This window comes from Leptonychotes weddellii, chromosome 7, assembly GCF_054177405.1.
Source record: "Leptonychotes weddellii isolate Sample4059 chromosome 7, ASM5417740v2, whole genome shotgun sequence".
Lineage (NCBI taxonomy): Eukaryota > Metazoa > Chordata > Mammalia > Carnivora > Phocidae > Leptonychotes > Leptonychotes weddellii.
In genome coordinates, this window is record NC_138375.1 from 26780967 (window position 1) to 26803277 (window position 22311).

At 39.0% G+C, this 22311-nt stretch overlaps 1 protein-coding gene across 8 annotated transcripts in view; it reads right to left on the bottom strand.

Moving 5' to 3' along the window:
• CPLANE1 (ciliogenesis and planar polarity effector complex subunit 1) overlaps positions 1 to 21445 on the bottom strand; it is a 144119-nt gene extending 122674 nt beyond the window's left edge. For 3 of the 8 annotated variants that reach the window (XM_081826009.1, XM_081826010.1, XM_081826006.1), the window contains exons 1-9: positions 21154 to 21443; positions 12183 to 12312; positions 8912 to 9047; positions 8678 to 8797; positions 8006 to 8238; positions 4625 to 4731; positions 2606 to 2762; positions 2090 to 2193; positions 264 to 446 (exon numbers count right to left, since the gene is read on the bottom strand). In XM_081826009.1, the coding sequence (XP_081682135.1) occupies positions 264 to 446; positions 2090 to 2193; positions 2606 to 2762; positions 4625 to 4731; positions 8006 to 8238; positions 8678 to 8797; positions 8912 to 9047; positions 12183 to 12263 (1121 nt within the window). In that variant the 5' untranslated portion in view covers positions 12264 to 12312; positions 21154 to 21443. Of the gene's footprint in view, positions 1 to 263; positions 447 to 2089; positions 2194 to 2605; positions 2763 to 4624; positions 4732 to 8005; positions 8239 to 8677; positions 8798 to 8911; positions 9048 to 12182; positions 12313 to 20321; positions 20378 to 20799; positions 21008 to 21153 lie in introns of those variants that run through there. The other 5 variants (XM_081826013.1, XM_081826012.1, XM_081826007.1 and 2 more) reach the window with 4 other exon arrangements.
• Between the last annotated feature and the right edge of the window lie 866 nt (positions 21446 to 22311).

Consider the following 22311-nt stretch of genomic DNA (forward strand, 5'->3'; position numbering starts at 1 on the left):
CTTTTACATAAAAGAAGATATATGTTTGTGTTACTGAATATTTAAATAACTTGTACTTACATAGTCACAATGTCAAATTTTTACCAGGATTAAGCAACAAAAAGAAATAGAAGAAAACTATATATAAGAAACAGATATTGAGATGACAGACTCAAAGAAGGAATGAGACAATTTGAAAGATAAAATTATTTTAAAAAATACATAGTAAAGTAATACCAAAGAAGAAAACCTGTAAACAAATTAAAACAATTCAAATGTCTCACCTATATGTTATTAGTGGGTGAAAAGGAATAAATTCTGCTGGCCCAAATTCTATGGAGCAGCCAAATGTAATTAATGTTACCAATTCACCTTGACAGGTCAATAAAACCAGGGAGCCACGTTTTAACATACAAGCCAGAAAAAGACTATCATGAGTCCAGCTGATATCACCTACCCAGTAGGACCTAGAAAAAGCAAGACAGTATGTTTAGAAAGGACTCTCTACAATGTCTTTCACAATTTAAAATGGCCAAGCAAGGGTGAAACATTTCAAAAATAAGGGAAAAAGAATGAATAGTAGGCAACTGCCACATACATTTTTGTGTATTTTACTTCCCAGAAAAAGGTAAGAAACAAAGATGTCTGCTCATAAATATGTACTCCATACAACATAGCAATTAGAAATTCACAGATACATAAGCAAATAAGATGAAAATACTCCCTAAAAGAGTTAAGCTTTTCAGTCACTCACATTTTAATTAGAACAACTTTAATCATATTGGTGTCTACAACTAAAATCCACTGATAGATTTAAAGGTCAATACCCCGCCTGTCGTCTCTGCAGTTTGCCAGAGTTCCATGCAGCAGCAGACTTCCTCCTCCCAAAGCCATCCTTACTACTCCTGAACTATCTGGTAATATTAATCTTTCATGGAGACAAAAAGTAGCTCCTCATGTAAATTATGACAGACACTCTAAGTCAAGCAGACCACCGCACTGAGACCAATAATATTTTTATTTATTTATTTTATTGAAGTATAGTTGAGACATGATGTTGTATTAAATCCAGGTGTAAGGGGCACCTGGGTGGCTCAGTGGTTAACCATCTGCCTTCGGCTCAGGTCATGATCCCAGGGTCCTGGGATCGAGTCCTGCATTGGGCTCCTTGCTCAGCGGGAAGCCTGCTTCTCCCTCTCCCACTCCCTCTGCTTGTGTTCCCTCTCTTACTGTCTCTCTCTCTCTGTCAAATAAATAAATAAAATCTTTAAAAAAAATTTCAGGTGTAAGAATGAGTAATACCTTTAGAAAGGAACTTTTGGAGAGGGAAAGAAAATGAAGAGGCAAGGCCAGATAGACCTGAAAACTTTGGAAATTCAGAGAACAGCACAGAAAAGTGTTCAGAAAATGAAATTAAGAAGTCCAAGAGGGGGGCGCCTGGGTGGCTCAGTCGTTAAGCGTCTGCCTTCGGCTCAGGTCATGATCCCAGGGTCCTGGGATCGAGCCCCACATCGGGCTCTCTGCTCCGCGGGAAGCCTGCTTCTCCCTCCCCCACTCCCCCTGCTTGTGTTCCCTCTCTCGCTGTGGGTCTCTCTCTGTCAAATAAATAAGTAAAATCTTTAAAAAAAAAAAAAAGAAGTCCAAGAGGAAATCTGGTAGTGGCTCATGTGCCATCCAAAATCATGACTTATGTTGACTTGTGTTGCTATTAACCTACATGCAGAGCATGCCAACTTTGTTTAAAAAGCTAACACCTCAGCGTCCCTGAGTACATAATGGTTTTCCCAATCCAGGTTATTTTCATTTTGGTCTCTAATTAAGCTCAATAGTTCCCTACCCAGTTGTAACCCCACTCCTCCTGAGACAATACAGGAAAATATAAAAGAGAAAAGAAAATATGTTCATGTATCCTCCAGCCTACCAAGACCCTTTCTTAAAGTAGAATTTTCCTTACATAAAGCAATTTTAGAATCTATCAAGCACAAACGCTGAAAGGAAATTGCATTACCTATCTAAATACTTATTTAGATACCTTTTGAATTATCAGAGCCTGAAACTTATTAAACTATTGGAAAATAAAAACAATATGTAGAAACATAAGTGTTCTTACCTGATAAGTGTAGCTGGGACCACAGGATTCTTATTACTACATCCTCTCAGGCTACCACAGAGAGTAACAAAATTCAGTGTGTTTATAAACAATACCTGAGTTGCCTAAAAAGAAAAAAAAAGACAACAAAACCATTAAATTATTTTATTTTAATCATTACTTTTAATTCTAGAGACCTAGAGACTATTATGATATCAATAAACTATCCTGGAAGTCTTTCCCAACTGGCAAAACAATACTGAAAACTAAAACTCCATGCCCTTTTATACTATATTTTAAGGCCATCAGTTACCACTTTGCCCTTTTTTGTTCCTTTTTGCTACCCTCTTTTCACTTCTGAAGGTCAAGTTTTGAAATTATAGCAGCTAGTTTAAATAACTTTACCAATCTACAATGTTAAATTGGATCAGAAAACACCAATTTAAAAAACATAAAATAGTTATTAAAAAACAAGGAACTCCAAACTGGACTAAACTCTTTTATAGGTTACTTCCAAAACAGATTACATTTACTGACCTTTGGGTCTTTCTGATTAAGAGTTACTGCCAGGGTAACACCATCTCTTGAAAAGGCAGAAAGTAGAGCTCCTCTTGACTTTACTGATGCACATTTAGGAACCAGACTGCACAGAAGGCAGTTTTGTTGTGCCCAATGAACATGGTATGGCAATGATCTAAGAAAGTAATGAAATAATTGAAAATAGGAAATATGGTAACTTTTAAATTAATATTTAGTTCATCACAAAAAACTTAAGAGTCCAACTAAATTCCTATATGTGCACAAATATTAGGGGGCCTTGTAGCAACTGTTCAGAAGTTTCATCCAAGGCACAAAAGAGCAGTTGCCAGTTAAACAAGTTCAATGTCAGCATTTTGTTAGTAATGGCATGTTCCATGTCAACCCCAAATACATCTGCTTTGACGAAAGGTTCAGGTGACACATATTTCTACATTATTATAAACATTTTTACAGAAATTAAATAGGTAGAAAAGAAAGGATTTTTAAAATAGTGGCAATGTTCTGGGGTGCCTGTCTGGCTCAGGCGGTAGACCCTGCGACTCTTGGGTTTTAAGTTCAAGCCACACATTGGGCTCCATGCTGGGCGTGAAGCTTCCATACAAAAAAATTAAAAATAAAATAAAATAAAAATAAAATAAAATAGTGGCAATATTCTATATTTGATATGAGCATGGTTATACATACATATATTTATCAAAATCCACCTCATTATACACTTAAGATTTTTTCATTTTACTTTATATAAATTATATTTTAATAAAGTACTGTTAGCATATGAAAATGAAGAAAATAAGCAAAAAAAAATCACACTATTTTACTAAATCCTACTCAGGCATTTTATGCTTTTAATGCACTCTGTATATTATTGGGTTTTTTAGAATAAACAAAACTGTTTATTTTATTTTTATTTATTTATTTTATTTAAGTAATCCCTACCCCCAACGTGGGCTCAAACTCACAACCCCAAGATCAAGAATGGCATGCTCTTCTGACTGAGGCAGCCAGGTACCCCTAAATAAAACTATTTTTTAAATTTTTTAAAAGATTTATTTATTTGAGAGAGAGAAAGAACACACAAGCAGGGGGAGCTGCAGGCAGAGGGAGAAGCAGACTCCCCACTGAGCAGGGAGCCCGATGTGGGGCTCGATCCTAGGACCCTGGGATCATGACCTGAGCCGAAGGCAGACGCTTAATTGACTGAGCCACCTAGGTGCCCCAATAAAACTATTTTTTAATTTAAAAAGTACTTGAGTGGGGCGCCTGGGTGGCTCAGTTGGTTAAGCGACTGCCTTCGGCTCAGGTCATGATCCTGGAGTCCCTGGATCGAGTCCCGCATCGGGCTCCCTGCTTGGCAGGGAGCCTGCTTCTCCCTCTGACCCTCCCCCCTCTCATGTGCTCTCTCTCTCTCATTCTCTCTGTCTCAAATAAATAAAAAATAAATAAAATCTTTAAAAAAAAAAAAAAAAGTACTTGAGTGGGCGCCTGGGTGGCTCAGTTGGTTAAGCGACTGCCTTCGGCTCAGGTCATAATCCTGGAGTCCCAGGATCGAGTCCCGCATCGGGCTCCCTGCTCGGCAGGGAGCCTGCTTCTCCCTCTGACCCTCCCCCCTCTCATGTGCTCTCTGTCTCTCTCATTCTCTCTCTCTCAAATAAATAAAAATCTTTAAAAAAAAAAAAATAAAAAGTACTTGAGCATTTAAAAGGTACAGTAGTAAATTCAAATTATGTCCCTTTTAAAATTCAATTGAATTATTTTTCGAAATAGCTATCTCTATACCACAACCTTTCTTACCTTTTACATGTTCTCATTTCCAAGAAAGGAAACAAAACAAAAACAAGAAAAACCTAAACATTTATAATGAAAACAAAATAAAGTATTTATGGGAAGAACAGCTTTGTAAAATCTCATAAGTTCAAATTCACATTTCATTTAACTAATCTTATTATGTTTTTATGGGAGTAAAAATATTGCTGTAAAAGGGATAAAAAATAAGGAAGAAGGAAATCTTCACCTTACCTTATAGGTGTAAATACATTTTCATGCCACCGAATTGCTAGAAATGTCAACTTCAGACGTTCTCCAGAATAAAAAGTAAACGAACACAAGCAGCAATCTCCAAATAACTGTAGATAAATTTAATAAACTTTAGTATATAATTCATCTGAAAATAAATCAAGATATATAGAACATGTATTTCTTATCATAAATAAAATATGGAAATCCTGCTTGTATTTTTATTCTTAACGTTAGGCTCAAGAATAGTTAAAAAAAAGAATAAGTAATTTATTTCTGAGCCAGAGGCATGCCCCAAGAAAACAATGCTATTTACTGTGACTATTACTGGAAAGATTCTTATATATTCTTATGTATTTTTCTCTTATTTAATAGTTATATATTATTTAAATTAGGGCACTACCTAGAGGTGGAGGAAGGTAGAGGAAAATAAAATTTCAAAACGCGATTTCTAACAATAGTGGATTGGGTAATGAAATGTTGGTCCATACGTACAAAGAATGCATGCAGCTATTTATGTTTTTTAGCTAATGAATAGGTTCTTTCTTGGAAATTAAATATCTTACTTAGTATCACCAATTCTAGCTTTTTCAATTATTAAACTAGTTATATTTTGAAACTAAGGAAAAGTACAGAATCAGTCCTAGGGAACAAACTGCTGGTTGCCAGAGGGGTGGGGGATGGGCAAAATGGGTGAAGAGGAGTGGTAGGTACAGGTTTCTAGTTATGTAACAAGTCATGGGAATAAAAGGTAGAGCATACAGTATATAATCAATGGTACTGTAATAGTTTTGCATAGTGACAGATGGTGACCATACTTGTGGTAAGCACAGCATAACATAAAGAGTTGTTGAATCGCCATGTTGTATACCTGTAACTAATGTAACACTGTGTCAACTATACTCAAAAAAAATAAATAAAAGTAAATAAAAACTTAAAACTAGGGAAAAGTGAAACTAGGGAAAGAAAAAGGAAGCTCTAACTTAAACCATTTTTTTATTTAAGTATAATTAACAGTATTATATTAGCCACAATATAATGATTCAACAATTCTACACATTTCTCAGTGTTCATCAAGACAACTGTGCTCTTAATACCCTTTACCTATTTCACCCATCCCTCACCCACCTCTCACCCACCTCTCCTCTGGTAACCACTAGTTTGTTCTCTGTATTTAAGAATCTGTTTATTTTGTGGGGTGCCTGGGTGGCTCAGTCGTTAAGCATCTGCCTTCGGCTCAGGTCATGATCACAGGGTCCTGGGATCGAGGCCCACATCGGGCTCCCTGCTCAGCGGGAAGCCTGCTTCTCCCTCTCCCACTCCCCCTGCTTGTGTTCCCTCTCTCGCTGTGCCCTTCTCTGTCAAATAAATAAATAAAATCTTAAAAAAAAAAAAAAAGAATCTGGGTATTTGTCCTCTGACTGACTTATTTCACTTGGCATTATACCCTCTACGTCCATCTATGTCATCACAAATGGCAAGATCTCATTCTTTTTTATCACTGAGTAATATTCCATTTTATATATATACCACATCTTCTTTATCCATTCACCTATTGATGGACACTGGGTTGCTTCCATAGTTTGGCTACTGTAAATAATGCTGCAATAAACATAGAGATGCATATGTCTTTTCGAATTAGTGTTTTTGTTTTCTTTGGGTAAATATCCAGTTGTGGAATTAGTGGATCATATGGTATTTCTATTTTTAGTTTTTTGAGGAAACTCCATACTGTTTTCCACAGCGCTGCACCAATTTATATTCCCAACAGTGCACAAGGGTTCTTTTCTCCACATCCTTGTCAAACACGTCTTATTTCTTGCCTTTTGAGACTAGTCATTCTGACAGGTGTTAGGTGATGTATCTCAGTGTAGTTTTGGTTTGCACTTCCCTGATGATTAGTGATGTTGAGCATCTTTTCATGTAACTGAGGCCATCTGTATGTCTTCTGTAGAGAAATGACTATTCAAGTCCTCTGCCCATTTTTTAATTGGATTATTTGTGGGTTTTTGGTGTTGAGTTGTGTAAGTTCTTTGTATACTTTGGATATTAACTCAACAGAAATATTTGCAAATATCTTCTCCAGTTCAACAAGTTACCTTTTTGTTTTGTTGATGGCTTCCTCCTTCCCTGTGCAAAAGCTTTTTATTTTTGTGTACTCCAAATAGTTTAACTCTGCTTTTGTTTCCTTTGCCAGAGGAGATGTATCTAGGAAAATGTTTCTAAAGCTGTTGTCAAAGAAATTACTGCCTACGCTTTCTTCTAGGAATTTTATCGTTTCAGGTCTCACATTTAGGTCTTTAATCCATTTTGAGTTTATTTTTTTGTGGTGTAAGAAAATGGTCCAGTTTTCTCAACACCATTTGTTGAAGAGACTGTCTTTTCCCCACTATATATTCTTGCCTCCTTCCTCATAAACTAATTGACCATGTATACATGGGTTTATTTCTGGATTCTCTATTCTGTTCCTTGAGCTATGTGTCTATTTTTGTGCCAGTACCATACTGTTTTGATTACCTACAGCTTTGTTCTTCTTTTCCAAGATCACTTTGGCTGCCTTTTGTGGTTCTATACAAATTGTGGGGTTATTTGTTCTCTTTGAAAAATGTTGGTATTTTGATAGGGATTGCATTAAATCTGTAGACTACTCTGGGTAGTATGGACATTTTAACAATACTCATTCTTCCAATCATGAGCATGGAATATCTTTCCATTTGTTTGTGTTATCTTCAATTTCTTTAATCAGTGTTTTATAGTTTTTGGAGTACAGATCTTTCACCTCCTTTTTTTTTTTTTAAAGATTTTATTTATTTGACAGAGAGAGAGACAGCAGGAACACAAGCAGGGGGAGTGGGAGAGGGAGAAGCAGGCTTCCTGCCGAGCAGGGAGCCCGATGTGGGACTCGATCCCAGGACCCTGGGATCATGACCTGAGCTGAAGGCAGACGCCCAACGACTGAGCCACCCAGGCGCCCATCACCTCCTTGGTTAAGTTTATTCCTAGGTATTTTATTCTTTTTGGTGCAATTATAAATGAAATTGTTCTCCTAATTTCTCTTTCTGCTACATCATTACTAGTGTAGAGAAATGCAAGAGATTTCTATATATTCATCTCATATCCTATGATTTTACTGAATTCATTTGTCGGTTCTAGTAGTTTTTTTGGTGGAGTTCAAACCATTTTTAATAAGCATTTTAAAAAATATGACCAAGAAATGTAAAAATATTTTTTCCACAATAATTTCATATTTACCGTGACAATTAATGATGACTAAAGATACAGAACAGTGCTTTACACACTCTGCTCAATAGCTTCACAAATAGTGTCTGTTCTTAGAGTCTGAGATCTCAACTTCTATAACACCCTGTCTGATTTGGATTTTACCTCATTTTTTATAAAAACAGCATGCACTACAGCTTCTTTATCTTCTTTAGAAGGCAAATGAACTGCTTCTTCAGGTATGATCTGGGACCACTGGCCTACCAATGAAGGGCTTTTAGAAGAGAAGATATTCTTGAATTCCAAATATTCCCAAAGAAATATGCATCCAGAAGGAGTTATAAGCAGAACTCTTTTCCCATTTCCAGATACATACAAGTACAGTCTCAAGGAGCTTGCTTAAAAAAAAAAAAAAAGTTAATTAAACTTCTGAAGTCTGAATTCTTCCCAGAAAGTACATAATTTATCTATTCTGACAATAAGAAACCTAAATGATGCGTCCACTCAGGATAAAACTAAGGCACAACTAATAAATTAAAAATACAAATAATAGTAACATTTATCATGTATTTGTTACGTGATATTAGGAACCCATTGTTATCAGATATGATAGGCCAGACTTTTCTTCAAGATGAATCTAAGTATCACAAATGAACACCACCAAAAAAATTCATACATATATAAGAAAACATATATAAGTATATATTCTCTATCTATACAGATATATATATGCACACATACAGAGATGTGTTTTTAAAATAGGAATAGGAAAATGTTTCATCTTCTTTTCCTTCTATTTACCAAGTAAACCAATTTAAGTAAATAAAAAACTCCTACCTACTGCAACTTGAATCATTTTCTTAGGCTCTTCAGTTGTCTGTATAGTTTTCAAGCAATCTTGATCTTTGTTCCAAAGAAAAAGCTCCCCTGTAGTGAGTACCCCAGCCAGCCAGGCATCTGTTTCCAAAAAGGAAATACAATACTTATAATCTAATATTTCCCTTGATATTACCCCAAATTATGAACAAACACAATTAATCTAGCCTTTTGAAAATATCAGTACTACTTAACCATTACTGGATGTTGTTAGGACAATAACATCCTTCAGTAAAGGCTGCAGACAAGGAATTTTCTTCTTTGTTCTTCCTGACAGCAAATTAATTTCATTTATGAATTTATCATCCAAAAGAAAAACAGCTTCATTTTCCTAAGAGAAGAAACATGTGAGACTTAAGAGGTTCCAGAAGTTAATTCAACCTCTAAGCTAAATAATCCCAGAAAGGAAAATAAAGTGACATTCAAGAAAGATTATATACTTGTACCACAAATAATAAAATGAACAATAAGGTTGATTAGGTAACCTGGAGATTTTTTTCATTCTATCTTAAAATACTTCTTAATAGAATTACTAGGTAGAATAATCTAATGGTTGCATCTAGATCTTTTTGACCTTTAAAATTATAGGAGTGTAAAAGAAGAAAAAGAAAAAAAAAATAAAATAAAATAAAATTATAGGAGTGTTGGGGCACCTGGGTGGCTCGGTCATTAATCGTCTGCCTTTGGCTCAAGTCATGATCCCAGGGTCCTGGGATCGAGCCCCGCATCAGGCTCCCTGCTCCGCGGGAAGCCTGCTTCTCCCTCTCCCACTGCCCCTGCTTGTGTTCCTTCTCTCGCTTTGTCTCTCTCTGTCAAATAAATAAAATCTTTTAAATAAATAAATAAATAAAATTATAGGAGTGTCTTCTAATTCTGCTAGCCAAAACTGAGTTATGTGTTGTTTAATTTCATCAATTTGAACAGTAGTATGGGCAAGTTTTTAAATTATTTACCTAGATTAAAACAGATATGGCTTCTGAAATTTATAAAACCCAGGTTCTGATCATTTTTTATTATCTAGAAAAAGCATGCTGTTTTGAATGAACCTTGTTTTCATATATTTTAGGGCAGTGGTTTTCAAAGTACCACCTAACCAACACTATCAGCAACACCTGAGACCCTGTTAGAAATGCACACTCTCCACCCAGAACTACTCAATCAGAAACTCCGGGAGTGGGGCCCAACACTTGTTTTAAAAACATCACCAGGGCGCTTGGGTGGCTCAGCTGGTTAAGCGACTGCCTTCGGCTCAGGTCATGATCCTGGAGTCCCTGGATTGAGTCTGGCATCAGGCTCCCTGCTCTGACCCTGCCCCCTCTCATGTGCTCTCTCTCTCAAATAAATAAATAAAATCTTTTAAATAAATAAATAAATAAAAACATCACCAGGTAAAGGGGTGCCTGGTGGCTCAGTCGGTTAAGTATCTGACTCAATCTCAGCTCAGGTCTTGATCTCAGGGTTGTGAGTTCAAGCCCTGGGTTGGGCATCACCAGATGATTCTGAACCACTGCAAAGTTCAAGAGACACTGTTCTAGAGGAAGTTAAAAATACAATTTCTCATAGGAAATGACTCTAAACAGCAAATTTTTAAATTTTCATAATTATTACATATTCTAAGAGGATTTTATAGGTTTGCCAACTTTCCCTAAGGTGAGGAATCTATCCCATATATTGTGAATGGTATTCCTGGATTGCTGGTATATTTTGGCCCATCTTTATTCTAAGTTCTAAGGGGCACTTTTATTGAATACTCATGAAAATCACAATGGGAGGAAACACTCCACTGACTGTTCCAGTAAGGAAAGGTTCAGAAGATTAAATATTCCCTTCTGGTTATACAAAAATAAAAAGCTTTTGCACCATGCAGGAGGGAACCATCAACAAAACAAAAAGGCAATCTGCTGAATGGGAGAAGACATTTGCAAATGATATGTCTGGTAAGGGGTAAAATCCAAAGTATACAAAGAAATTATATAACTATACACCAAAAAAACCCAAATAATCCAATTAAAAATGGGCAGAGGACCTGAATAGACATTTTTCTACAAAAGACATACAGATGGCCAACAGATACATAAAAAGATGCTCAATATCACTAATCATCAGGGAAGTGCAAATCAAAACCACACTGAGATATATCACCTAGCACCTGTCAGAATGACTAGAATCAAAAAGACAAGCAGAGGGGTGCCTGGGTGGCTCAGTTAAGCATCGGACTCTTGGTTTTGGCTCAGGTCATGATATCGAGTTCTAGCCCCGCATTGGGCTATGCTCAGCGGGGAATCTGCTTGAGATTCTCTGGCTCTCCCTCTGCCCCCCTCCCTGCTCGTGTTCTCACTCTAATACATACATAAAATCTTGAAAGAAAAAAAAAGACAAAAGGGGCACCTGGCTGGCTCAGTCAGTGGAGCATGAGACTCTTGGTCTCAGGTTGTGAGTTTGAGCCCTATGTTGGGTATAGAGATTACTTACAAATAAAATCTTTTAAACCAACAAACCAGAAATAACAAGTGTTTGGCAAGGATGTGAAGGAAAAAAGGACTCTTGTGCACTGTTGGTGGGAATTTAAATTGGTGCAGCCACTGTGGAAAACAGTATGGAGTTTCCTCAAAAAATTAAAAATAGAAATACCATATGATCCACTAATTCCACTACTGGATTTTTTTTTAAGATTTTGTTTATTTATTTGTCAGAGAGAGAGAGCACAAACTGGAGGTTGCCAGAGGGGAGATGAGTGGGGAGATGGGCAAAATCCTTGAAGGAGATTAAGAGGTATAGAGTTCCAGTCATAAATAAATAAGTTACATAGATGAAAAGTACAGTACAGGGTATATACTCAGTAACATTGTAATAGTGTTGTCTGGTGACAGATGGCAACTATACTTATTGTGAGGAGCACTGAGTAATGCACAGAATTGTAGACAATGTTATACACCTCAAACTAGTATAATATTGTTATGTTAATTATATTTAAATTAAAATTTTTCATTATAAAACTCCCTTTGAGGGCAACTGGGTGGCTTAGTCAGTTAAGCATCAGACTTTGGCTCAGGTCATGATATCGAGATCCTGGGATGGGGCCCCACATCATGCTCCATGCTCAGCAGGGAGGCTGCTTGCTTCTCCCTTTCCCTCCCCCTGCTCATGTTCTCTCTCTCTTTCTCTCAAATTAATAAATAAAATCCTAAAAAAAATACCTCCCCTTGATATATGCCATCTCAACCTTAAACATAATAAGACAAAAAAATTTTTTCAAAGTAAAATACTTCTTTTAGACCATTTAACTTTCTGCAAAAGCTAACTTGCTCCCATAAAAAACCAAAAACAAACACAAAAATCCTGTTCTGTGAGCACGTGATCCTTCTAAAGATGGTGGTTTAAGACCACAGAACATTCTAGCTTAGAGGCAAAGTATACATTTAACACATTATTACAGCTGGTATTGTATGAAGAAAGAAAAACCTACCTGTCCCAACCAGGAGACTCGTGGCCAGGGCTTTTTCTGCTTAATACTTGTTGATGTTAAAACTTCTAATCTTATCTCCATGCTTATTAAGATAACAATGACCAATTAAGTAAAAACAGTCCACCAGATGCTGTAAAAATAATAATAATAATAAATAGCCCATAAGATTTACTAAGCATCTTAATTTAGAATTTTCACAAAGTAAATTACTTTTTCATCAGCTCAATTTAACTCTTCTTTTAAGGTAAGATATTGAGAATGCATTTAGTATCTTGTATCTCAGTTAGGCAAAATGTATTTGCTTTTTTCACAAGTTTTTTTCTCAGACTATAAAGATAAAAATAAAAATAAACTAGGAAAAGATCTTGACGATAAAGTTTCTATGCTTTTCTCAGTGCCATAGGTTGTATTACCCAAAGATGGCCACAACAGTATCTCCCATCCCACATGGTCTTTTTATACTGAGACTTTCACACCTCTCTCATTGAAAACTATGAGATATGAGATACTAAATGCATTCTCAATATCTTACCTCAAAAAGAGGAAACCATGAATCCATATAATAAGTAAACTAATCAATTGAACATTTTATTAAAAATGGTATATTTACACTGTTTCAAAGTATAAAAATACACTATAAAGTACTCATTAATTGCAAAAAAGAAAAGAGTAACTTTATAATGAAGAAGCCAGGCAGACTCCATGTGATCCAGTGATCAAAATGAAAATTATCAGAAATGGGACAACTGGAGATCATATGTCACCTAATACATAAAATGAGAAAAATGTCTCTGTCACACATGAGCTAAAGATACATAACCTGAATCTAATCACAAGGATGTATCAGGCAAACCCAAATTGAGGGACATCCTACAAAATAATTGATCTGAAATCTTCAAAAGTTTCAAGGTTATGGAAGTTGGGAAAAAGATCAAGAAACTGGTCAAGTGGAAAACCTGATAACTGAGTTGCAATGAGTAATTGTAAATTTTATCTTTTCATGATAAAGGACAATATTGGCAACTGGAAAAACTTGAATAGAAACTAAGGATGATATGGTTATAATGTATGAATGTTAATTTTCTGATTTTGATGGGTGTCTTCCACATATGTAGGTAATTTCCTTGTTTGCAGAAAATACACACTAAAATAATTCAGAGGTAAGAGAACATCAGTTTGTCACTCACTCTCAAATGATTCATGAAAAATAGTTCCTTGTACTATATATGCAATTTTCCTATAAGTTTCTGACTGTTCCAAATTAATTTTCTTAATTTTTAAAATTGAGAAATCATGGGGCGCCTGGGTGGCTCAGTCGTTAAGCGTCTGCCTTCGGCTCAGGTCATGATCCCAGGGTCCTGGGATCGAGTCCCACATCAGGCTCCCTGCTCCACGGGAAGCCTGCTTCTCCCTTTCCCACTCCCCCTGCTTGTGTTCCCTCTCTTGCTGTGTCTCTCTCTGTCAAATAAATAAATAAAATCTTAAAAAAAAAAAATTGAGAAATCATATGTAATTTGGCCATTGGCCTATATTCAATCATAGCCTTATTCTTTCCTTTTTTAAAAATTCTATATTCCTAATTCTAGTTTATGAAATCCAAAAAAGTTAAATTTATTTGGTATCATTAATGTCATCTTTAAAAAGAAAGTAGCTGAATTTTTTTATAAAATAAGCTTAAAAAAAACTATTCAAGTATAGCAAAGAGGACCTATTAAGATGCTAGCCATCCTCATATTTTATACTGTAACATTGTTTTTCAATTGCTTAGAACCCTAATAATCTAAATGACGAGTTCCTGACACACCATTTTTATAAACTTTAAATATAAATAAAAAGAAATAAAAGAAATTATTTTTTTTTAAAGATTTTATTTATTTGAGGGAGAGAGAGAGAGCACATGAGAGGGGGGAGGGTCAGAGGGAGAAGCAGACTCCCTGCTGAGCAGGGAGCCCGATGCGGGACTTGATCCTGGGACTCCAGGATCATGACCTGAGCCGAAGGCAGTTGCTTAACCAACTGAGCCACCCAGGCGCCCAAGAAATTCTTTAAAAAAAGCTAACCAGGGGTGCCTGGGTGGCTCAGTTGGTTAAGTGCCTAACTCTTGATTTCGGCTTAGGTCATGATCTCAGGGTCATGGGATGGAGCCCCAATTTGGGGCTCTGCACTCAGCAGGGAGCCTGCTTTCGAGTCTCTTCCTCCCCCTCTCTGCTCCTCCCCCGCTTGTGCACACACACTCTCTCTAAAATAAATAAATAGGGGCGCCTGGGTGGCTCAGTCGGTTTAGCGGCTGCCTTCGGCTTGGGTCATGATCCCAGGGTCCTGGGATCGAGCCCCACGTCTGGCTCCCAGCTCAGCAGGAAGCCTGCTTCTCCCTCTCCCTCTGCCTGCCGTTCTGCCTACTTGTGCTCTCTGTCAAGTAAATAAATAAAATCTTAAATAAATAAATAAATTAATTAATTAATTAAATAAATCTTTTTAAGGAAAAGCTAGCCAAATGCAAGAGGAATGATTTCATTAGAAAAGCATCATTTGCAGTTCCTAATGAAATAACAGATCTAGTCAACAGTGTCAGTGGTTGCTAAGACTATTAGGTGAAAGTAGATGGAGAACTTTATTAGATGTACTGACATGGCCTACAATCTTAAAATTACTAACTATGAGAAAAAGACATTATATTCCTCCTGATATGTTGCTATGTAGATGGGAAGTACACAGAACTATCTATGAAATATTCTTTTTTTTTAAGATTTGATTTGAAAGAGAGTGTGCATGAGCAGTGGGTGGGGAGGGGTAGAAAGAGAGGGAGAAGTAGACTCCCCACTAATTCCCCTCAATCCTAGGACCCCAAGATCACGACCTGAGCCAAAGGCAGACACAAAGCCACGACTGGAATATTCTTAAAAAGATAAAAAATTTAGGGGCGCCTGGGTGGCTCAGTTGGTTAAGCGACTGCCTTCGGCTCAGGTCGTGATTCTGGAGTCCCTGGATCGAGTCCCGCATCGGGCTTCCTGCTCGGCAGGGAGTCTGCTTCATCCTCTGACCCTATCCCCTCTCAGGTGTTCTCTCTCTCTCATTCTCTCTCTCTCAAATACATAAAAATAAAATCTTTAAAAAAAAAAAGATAAAAAATTTAAAACTGAACCTTAATCTGTATCTGACTCTAAACACCAAATGACAAGAAGTAAAGAAAATAGAGGAACATATTGAATACACAAAGGAGAATAAAACCAACCAAATTCAGAATGTAAAAAATGTTATAGGATAAATGATACAGTTTCTTCAACAAACAAATGGTATTTTAAAGGGAAGGGGGAGAGGGGCACCTGGGTGGCTCAGTCAGTTAAACATCTGACTTTTTTTTTTTTTTTAAGATTTTATTTATTTATTTGACAGAGAAAGACACAGCGAGAGAGGGAACACAAGCAGGAGTGGGAGAGGGAGAAGCAGGCTTTCGCTGAGCAGGGAGCCCGATGCAGGGCTCGATCCCAGGACCCTGGGATCATGACCTGAGCCGAAATCAAGAGTTAGGCACTTAACCGACTAAGCCACCCAGGCGCCCCAAACGTCTGACTCTTGATTTCAGCGCTGGTCAATGATCTCAGGGTTGTGAGATAGAGCCCCAAGCTGGGATCCACACTCAGTGGGGAGCCTGCTTGAGATTCTCTCTTTCTCTCACTCTCCTTCTGCCCCTCTCCCCACTCACATGTGTTCTCTCTAAAATAAATAAATAAATAAAATCTTTTTTAAAGGGGGAGAAACTGGATATTATTATATAGATATAGATATGCATATACATAAGGAGGGGAGTATTAAGAGACATAATAACCAAAAGCAATATGTGAAGATCTTTTTTGGACCTTAATTTAAATAAACCAGTTAGAAATAGGTATTCAGCAGCTGCCAAAAATAAGGAAGATCTCAAAAAAAAGGAAGATCTCTATGAACTGTGATTTCTAAAATATATTGGTTTTTTTTTGTTTTTTGGGGTTTTTTAAAGATTTTTATTTATTTGAGAGAGAATGAGAGAGAGAGAGCATGCGCGCACGCGCGTGAGAGGGGGGAGGGTCAGAGGGAGAAGCAGACTCCCCACTGAGCAGGGAGCCCGATGTGGGACTCAATCCTGGGACTCCAGGATCATGACCTGAGCCGAAGGCAGTCGCTTAACCAACTGAGCCACCCAGGTGCCCCCTAAAATATATTGTTAATGGAAAAAAGTAAAGTGCAGGGATGCCTAGGTGGCTCAGTCCTTAACCATCTGCCTTTGGCTCAGGTCATGATCCCGAAGTCCTGGGATCGAGTCCCACATCTGGCTCCTTGCTCACTGACAAATAAATATTTTAATAAATAAAACAAGCTTCACTGACTCTTTAAAAAAAAGAGAAAAGTAAAGTGAAAAAGTGCATATATACGGGTGTCTGCCTGGCGCAGTTGGTACAGCAAGCATGTATGAACTTGAGTTTGAGCCATACGTTGGGTGTGGAGTCTACTTTAAAAAAAAAAGAGTATACCTAGTATGCTACTTTGTATGTAAGGAGATGAAAATAACATATGCATCATTTAATTTTGCAGAAAGAAACAGAAAAATAAAACAAATGAACAAAATAGGTTAACTACCATGGTGTGGGGATGGCAAAGTGGAAAAGCAAGGGAGAGAGGGATACTTAATACAACTTTCTATATAGTTTTGACTTTTAGAATTACATTAATAAACAAGAATGGGGGGGACATAAAACCTAATACAAAGAGAAGCAAATCCGACTATATTTCAAATGAGTAAAATAACCACAATGAAAAGAAAAAGGATTAATTCAAGTAACTTTTAAATACAGTATTTTGACTCAAACTGAAGATAAAAAGAACTACAAACAAATCTCAAATTCTTCTTAGTAGGTCTGTTTTTCCTAGGGGTAGGAGTATAGAAATTATGAAGCTATTTTTTGTGTATGGTGGGACTGAGGAAATGCATGTATATATCTGTTGATGGGAGCCAGTACTTTCACTGTAGAAGAAATGGAAAACAATTAAAGAATGGGGAAAGGTAAAGAAGAGCCCTAAGGGGCTGGATAAGAACTAGAGATAATCGGGCGCCTGGGTGGCTCAGTTGGTTAAGCGACTGCCTTCGGCTCAGGTCATGATCCTGGAGTCCCTGGATCGAGTCCCGCATCGAGTCCCGCATCGAGTCCCGCATCGGGCTCCCTGCTCGGCAGGGAGTCTGCTTTGCCCTCTGACCCTATCCCCTCTCATGTGTTCTCCCTCATTCTCTCTCTCAAATAAATAAATAAAATCTTAAAAAAAAAAAAAAAAAGAACTAGAGATAATCAGTATAAAAACTCATGATTTCTAGCTCTGTCTTCTAAAAGGGCTTATACAGGGGCGCCTGGGTGGCTCAGTCATTAAGCATCTGCCTTCCGCTCACGTCACGATCCCGGGGTCCTGGAATCCAGCCCCGCAGCGGGAAGCCTGCTTCTCCCTCTCCCTCTCCCACTCCCCCTGCTTGTATTCCCTCTCTTGCGGTCTCTATCTCTGTCAAATAAATAAATAAAATCTTTTAAAAAATAAAAATAAAAAAAATAAAAGGGCCTATAGAAGCAGTGACACTTTAGTAGCAATGAGCAAACCTAGCACCCAGATTTTGGGTTCTTTTCTTTCTTTTTTTTTTTTTTTAAGATTCTACCCACTCATTTGAGAGAGAGAAAGCACAAGCGGGGTAGGGGCAGAGGGAAAGGGAGAAACAGATTCCCTGCTGAACACAGAGCAGGACGTGGGGCTTGATCCCAGGACCCCGAGATCATGACCTGAGCCGAAGTCAGATGCTTAAGCAACTGAGCCACCCAGGCACCCCCAGATTTTGGTTTCTAGGTACCATTCCTCAGTAAGAGAAACCAGGGCTCCTTGAAAAAACAGCTGATTTCAGGGCAGAGATAGTGAAGGAAACAGATGGCCCTGGAACATCTTGTTCCAAAGTAAAGAAGCAAACATATAATGGGGGCATGTCAAAAGAAACAGGACCAAGGGGTGCCTGGGTGGCTCAGTCGGTTAAGCATCCGACTCTTGGTTTCAGCTTAGGTCATAGTCTCAGGGTTATGGGATCAAGCCACACCTAGGGCTCCATGCTGTGAGGACAGAGTCTGCTTGGGATTCTTTCCCCCTTCCACTCCCCCCGCCCCATCCCCACCTTGCATGCACATATGCGCGCGCGCTCTCTCTCTCAAATAAATAAATAAATAAAATCTTCGAAGAAAGAAAAAGGACCAAGATAGATGGGCCAAATCCCACAGGTCAAATTTGAGACACTCTTAGCATCAAAATAAAGAAGATGAGCAACAGGTTACAATCTATTAAATAAAGAATAAATGAGGCCACACTGGTTTGAGGATAGATGTGGAAAATCATTTTACAACTATCATAGTAAAAACTGATTCAGGAAAGATGTGGATAGATGTGGAAAATCACCATTTTGATTCAGGAACCATCAACAGATGCTAAACGAGGCAGAGGGAGAGGGAGGATTCTTATAAGGCACAGGATATTTACATAATCTGGAGGTATTTCCCCACAACTGCAGCTGACCCTTGCACAACACAGGTTTGAACTATGAGGATCCACTTATACACAGATTTTTTTTCAATAAATATGGTATAGTACTGTAAATGTATTTTCTCTTATGATTTTATTAATGCCATTTTTTTTCTACCTTACTATATTATAATACAGCATATAATATATACAACATACAAAATATGTGTTAAATATTTGTGTTAACAGTAAGGCATGGCCAACTGTAGGCTATTAGTAGTTCAGTTTTTCCGGAGTCAGATTTTCAACTGCAAGGGATTGGGGGTTTGCACCCCCAACCCCCACATGCTTTAAAGGTCAACTGTACTTAATTTGCAAAAAAGGAAAAAATAACGGTGAACAGGAAAAAAAAAATGGTAGTGGAGAAAACAGATTAACAACTTATATGAGGGAGCCATCATGCTCCTCTGATTGTGATAATTTGAAAAAGACATAACATTATTTATATAGTATTCCAACCAAAAAATTCAAACCTAACTCTATTCATGAGGAAACCAATTCATATTGAAGACTTTGATATAAATGGGCTATTAGTCCTTAAAAAAATCAATATCCTGAGAAACAAAGGCTCAAGAACTTTTCGAAGCTAAAGAAGATTAACAATATAAGACAACTAAACGAAATGAAATATCCTGGACTGTATCTTGTACTAGAAAAGACAATTCGTTGTAAAGGATATTATTGTGACACTTGACATAACCGGAAATACGAACTATAGCACAGATAAAAGTAACATATCAATGTTAAACTTCATGAATTTGATAAATGTACTTGTTTACATAAAAGATATCATTGCTCTTAGGAAATACATATTGTACTACTTGAATAGCAAGGCAGAAAGAGGGATGATGTATGCAATCGACTCTCAAATAGTTCAGAAAAAAACGTGTGTGTGCACATGTATAAAGAGAAGGAAAAAGCATGGGCAAAACGTAAACAAGTAGGCAAACTGGGTAACAGTATAGGAGTTCTTTAGTGTTATTTTTGCAATTTTTCCATAAACCTGAATTTCAAATTCAAAAAAGATGAAAATTGAATATGACAGGGTATTAGATGACATTGAGGAATTAATGTTATATTTGGTGGTATGTGGTAATTCTATTATGGGTTTGGGTTTGGTTGGGTTTTTTTTTTTTTTTTAAGGGTTCTTACCTCTCCTAGATATGAGAGATACAGTATATACTTAGGTATTTATGCCAGGAATTTGCTTTAAAATACTTCAGAAGGGGGCGCCTTGGTGGCTCAATCGGTTAAGCATCTGCCTTCGGCTGAGGTCATGATCCCAGGGTCCTGGGATGGAGCCCCACATCTGGCTCCCTGCTCAGCTGGGAGTCTGCTTCTCTCTCTCCCTCTGCCTCTGCACCTAACCCCGCTCTTGCTCTCTCTCTCTCTCAAATAAATGAAATAAATAAAAGCTTTTAAAATAATAAAAAAATATTTCAGAAGTATGGTCAACTAAAATGTAAAGGATAAAAAGATGGCTCAAGGTGTAAAGATAGAGTCCTACAGGATTTGATGATGGATGGTCTTTCATCTTTTAGAACTCCTAAAAGATGTTCTCACCTCCTGTTTTAGGGCAAAGATTATTTCTGCCTCATAGAGAACTGGCAATCAAAACACTGTAAACATCACGAAACGAGTAAAATTAGTAACAAAACATAGTAAACATCACGAAACGAGTAAAATTAGTTAATGGTAGAAAGAAATTTAAAAAACAATAAACTCAATCACACAAAATATGTGAGGAGGAAAAATGTTAAGTCTACCCCAAAAAAGTACCTCTATTCAAAACTTATTGGCGAACGCAATTTCCAGAGAATAATTCAAGTTCTTCTGTTTTTTTCCACCACAGACGAGCCTAAGAAATCGCATCTATTCCTCAGTGCTCAATTTACACTAAAGAACGTCAAACAGAAGCTTCCCCACGACCACCTCGCACAAATCACTGGGTCATCCCCAGGGACCCCTCCGGGGTTTTCTACCCGACCCTGCGGCGTAGGCTTGGGAGGGAGGGCGGCCCTCCGCCCCGTGGGGTGCTCACCGCGGCGCCCCCCTGGACCGCCAGGGGCCGGAGGACTAGGGTCCGGCCGAGGGCTGGCGCGCACCGGAGGTCGTCCCACGCCGGCGGGAGGGCGACCCGGCTCCCGGAGCTCCCGCGCCTCCGTCAGCCCGAGGATGCTGCGGCGGGAGGGCGACGCGGGGAGGCTGGGGAGGGCCGAGCGCGAGGGAAGGACGAGGGCACGGGGTGCGGCGGCAGAAGACGGGGAGTGAGAGGTGAGGGAGGTCGCGGACGGGCACGACGCGAGGGTGGAAGTAGCGACCGAGGAAAGCGGGCGGCCCCGCCATGCGGGGAGGGGGCGGCGGCCGTGAGCGGCAGGAATCTGCGGGCAGTTACCTGGGTCGGGGCCCCGCCCGTCCGAGGCGGGGAAGGCGCGGCGAGGCGGAGGGCGAAACCCGAAGCGTGGCGAGGAGGCGGAAGGGCGCCCGTCGAGGGCCCCCGCCAAGGGCCCAGCCGTCCGCCCAGACCAGACGCGAGCCGGCGCCGTGGCGACGGCGAAGGGCGGGGAAGAAGACGCTGGCACCGCCAAGGCGCCTGCTCGCAGCGGGCCGGGAGCGCGGGCGGGAAGTTCGTGATGCTCCTCCCTCCTTCCTCCTCTTCCCCCTGCCGCTCCGTGTTCCCGCCCCTCGTTTTCCAAGCCGCCCGGAGCTCTCGGCTCCAGGCTTCCGCCTCCCGCTACCGGGCTCCCGCGCGGGCTCCCACTGCCCGCCCCCCGCCCCGGTCTCCTCAGCTTCCGCCAGGGGTTCATCCCTTCGGCGCGCTTCAGACGCTGGCCTCTTGAGTGCCCAGGAGCTGCGCGGCGCTTTTCCGGGAACTGTTTACTAGCCGACTAATGTGTAACTCCCGGGATGTCACCTCCCTTGTGGAGACCTCCCAGGACCCGTAAATAAAAGGGTCACACAAGGCACTCCACAGATCAGATGTGCAACCTACAGCACTAAGGAAAGCGTGTCTGTACTCGCCATCCTAGTGACTTGTTAGTTTACGATAGTTTTGGCTTCCTTTGCCCCAGTCCTAGTCCAGCGTACTGACTGGGGACAGGGGTCACCAACAACCAGCTCTAGAGTTCTGTCTAGCCTGAAAAAGCATTTTTTCCTGTAACTTAAATTTTAATGCCTTAGGCAGTGGCATGTTCTGTTTCCCTCCTCACCCTTCTCTTACACGTTGATGTCATGGGCCTGGTTTGGGAGATTTTGTTTTGTATTCTACAGTGTTTCTTTATTGAGCATTTGCTTCATTCTGCATTTACACTATAATAACATTACCGAAGTTCTCATACATAAACATTTGTGTACAATCTGGTTTTATTCTTCAATATCAGAAACAATGAGTCAATATATATGTTAAAGTTTTTGACTTAGTGTTTCTCAATTCTGGCTGCATATTAGAATTATTTGGAGAGCTTTTAAAAAAATGTTGGCACTTGGGGTCCACTACTGAAGATTCTGATTTGATTGATCCGGGATAGAACCCACGTCTGTCTTGCGTTTAGAA